Source organism: Hydra vulgaris, chromosome 14 (assembly GCF_038396675.1).
Source record: "Hydra vulgaris chromosome 14, alternate assembly HydraT2T_AEP".
In the NCBI taxonomy this organism is placed as follows: domain Eukaryota; kingdom Metazoa; phylum Cnidaria; class Hydrozoa; order Anthoathecata; family Hydridae; genus Hydra; species Hydra vulgaris.
In genome coordinates this window covers 22,972,501-22,975,000 of record NC_088933.1, presented here as the reverse complement: position 1 = coordinate 22,975,000, position 2,500 = coordinate 22,972,501, and the positions used below count along the sequence as shown (strand labels likewise).

The following is a 2,500-nucleotide window of genomic DNA, read 5'->3' as shown; positions in this document are numbered from 1 at the left end:
ATTTTGCTTTCTGTAAACATAACTTTAAACATCTCACTCAAAACAGTACACTCTTTAAGTGAATAGTGTGACACAACAATCTTTAAAGTCTAGAGTGTTTCTGCATTAAAATTTGCAGGTGGGAACAATGAACAATTCAATAGATTTCAGAACCTTTAAAGGTGCTTCAAATAAATTAAATTTTTCTATTGGATGTGGTTGTTTGTCAAAAAAGATACCATTGCTTTTAGTTGCTTCTGTCTTTCTCTAATATTTCTTACACAACCCATGACTTATTACTACTTCGATTTCCATGTTACTCAGATTGAAGCCACATATGCAAAGAATACATTTTGCACTCAATAAATTTTTGTTTGCAGATATCTAATTAATTGTATTTATTATAAAAATATATATGACATTTTATCACCATAGAAAGTGATAGCTGATGCTATCACTTACTATGGTGATAAAATATGTCATTTTAAAAATTTGAAATCTGTTGACGAATGTAAACCATGAAATTCAAAATTTGTTAAGTAGTATAAACTATGAGATTTGAAATCTGTTAAGAAGTATAAACTTAGTTTAGAATATTAATAGTATAAAACTCAGTAAGCTAAATAAAAATTATAGTTAACAAACATGCAAATTTGTGCACAAAACTTCAATCCTTAGAAAAGTTAGTAAATTCTAAAGAAAGTAGAACTTCAAACTATTTATGAGTAAATCATAGTCTATATTCATTTATTATCATAAATAATTGTTTATTAGAAATATTATTATATTTTCAAGTAAATACCAGTTGATTGAAAACTTTTTATCAAAAGTATAATAATGCAAGCATTTAAAACATTGTGGTTTGAAAACTGCAATATGTATTAGGGTGCACTCTATGCTTTTAAAATGCATAATTAAAAGAATATTGCTAATATATGACCAAACAATGCATCACAAAACTATTGTTTGTTAGGATAAACATGAATTAAGTAATAATTTTTTTTTCAATTAACAAACTAAAATAATAACCTTCTCTAATGCAACTTTTCCTTCATCTATGACCATCAATAAACTGCTTTCTTTTTTCAAGATATCTTTTTCTAGCTGTTGTTTTTCATTCCATATCTTTGTTATAGAGATTTAAAAAATATCATTTAATTTACGAAAACAATTAAAAAAACATGATGTATTAAACATGTAACCTAACAATTTTATATAACTATATATAACATTATCAACTATATAAAAGAGGCAAATAAAACAATGAGCATCTTGTTCAGTATATGGCTATATTGCAGTCAGTCAAATTTTCAAATTTTTAAAATAAAATCAACAATATTTAATGTTTTTTCTTAAATTAAATCTTTTTATTTTTATTTCAATTACCCCTGTTTGCAAAGTTTCTGTAATGTGATTTTCTTATTTAGTTATGATTTTATTAAAGAGATGGATGCAAATTTACAAAGCTCCTCCTACCCATAACTATGATGAAATTAGGGGTTTTATATCAGAGTTTTCCTTCTCTAAGATAAGTTGCATTTCCTACGGCTTTGCCTGACCTAAATATAGCCTAATGTCATGAGCAGGATGAATGTTACCAAAAAAAATTCACAACTTGAATTTTTCCTGTTATACCAAATTACTATATATAAAAAAAAAAAATTAAAAAAAAAAATGCTTTTTAATTTACCTTAGTGATTTCGTTTTCTTTAAGTATTAATGAATCATTTAAATCGTATAAACGCACTTCATTATGCTTTCTACAAAATTAAAAATATGTAGACAACCATATATACATATATATATATATATATATATATATATATATATATATATATATATATATATATATATATATATATATATACACACACACATATATATATACATATATATATACATATATATATATATATATATATATATATATATATATATATATATATATATATATACACACACACACAACCTTGGAATTAGGAAAAATTAGGTCGGCAATAATTTGCCGACCTCAATCTTTTAGAGGTCGGCAAAAACTATTATATTATATATATATAATATATATATATATAAATAATATATATATATATATATATAACTAATATATATATATATATATAAATAATATATATATATATAACTAATATATATATATATATTTATATATATATATATATATATATATATATATATATATATTTATATATATATATATATATATATATATATATATATATATATATATATATATATATATATGTATATATATATATATATATAATATAATATATATATAAAATATATATATATATTTATATATATATATATATATATATATATATATATATATATATATATATATATATATAATACAAGTATGTCAACGGATAGATTGCTAAACACTTTTTAAAGGTATCAGCTGAGTGCGTATTGTGTTATATAGGATCGTAGAATGATTAAAAATATTAAAACTTTTGATTTTTTACATATAGGGAAAAGTGGGGCGCCATGAAACATTGTA

At 21.5% G+C, this 2,500-nt stretch overlaps 1 protein-coding gene across 6 annotated transcripts in view; it reads right to left on the bottom strand.

Annotated features, from left to right (window-relative positions):
• Positions 1-2,500, bottom strand: part of LOC100200189 (early endosome antigen 1) — a 105,207-nt gene that overhangs the window by 32,220 nt on the left and 70,487 nt on the right. For all 6 annotated transcript variants that reach the window (XM_065818267.1, XM_065818269.1, XM_065818268.1 and 3 more), the window contains 2 exons: positions 1,670-1,739; positions 1,009-1,104 (listed from right to left, as the gene is read on the bottom strand). In XM_065818267.1, coding sequence (XP_065674339.1) covers positions 1,009-1,104; positions 1,670-1,739 — 166 coding nt within the window. The remainder of the gene's footprint in view (positions 1-1,008; positions 1,105-1,669; positions 1,740-2,500) is intronic.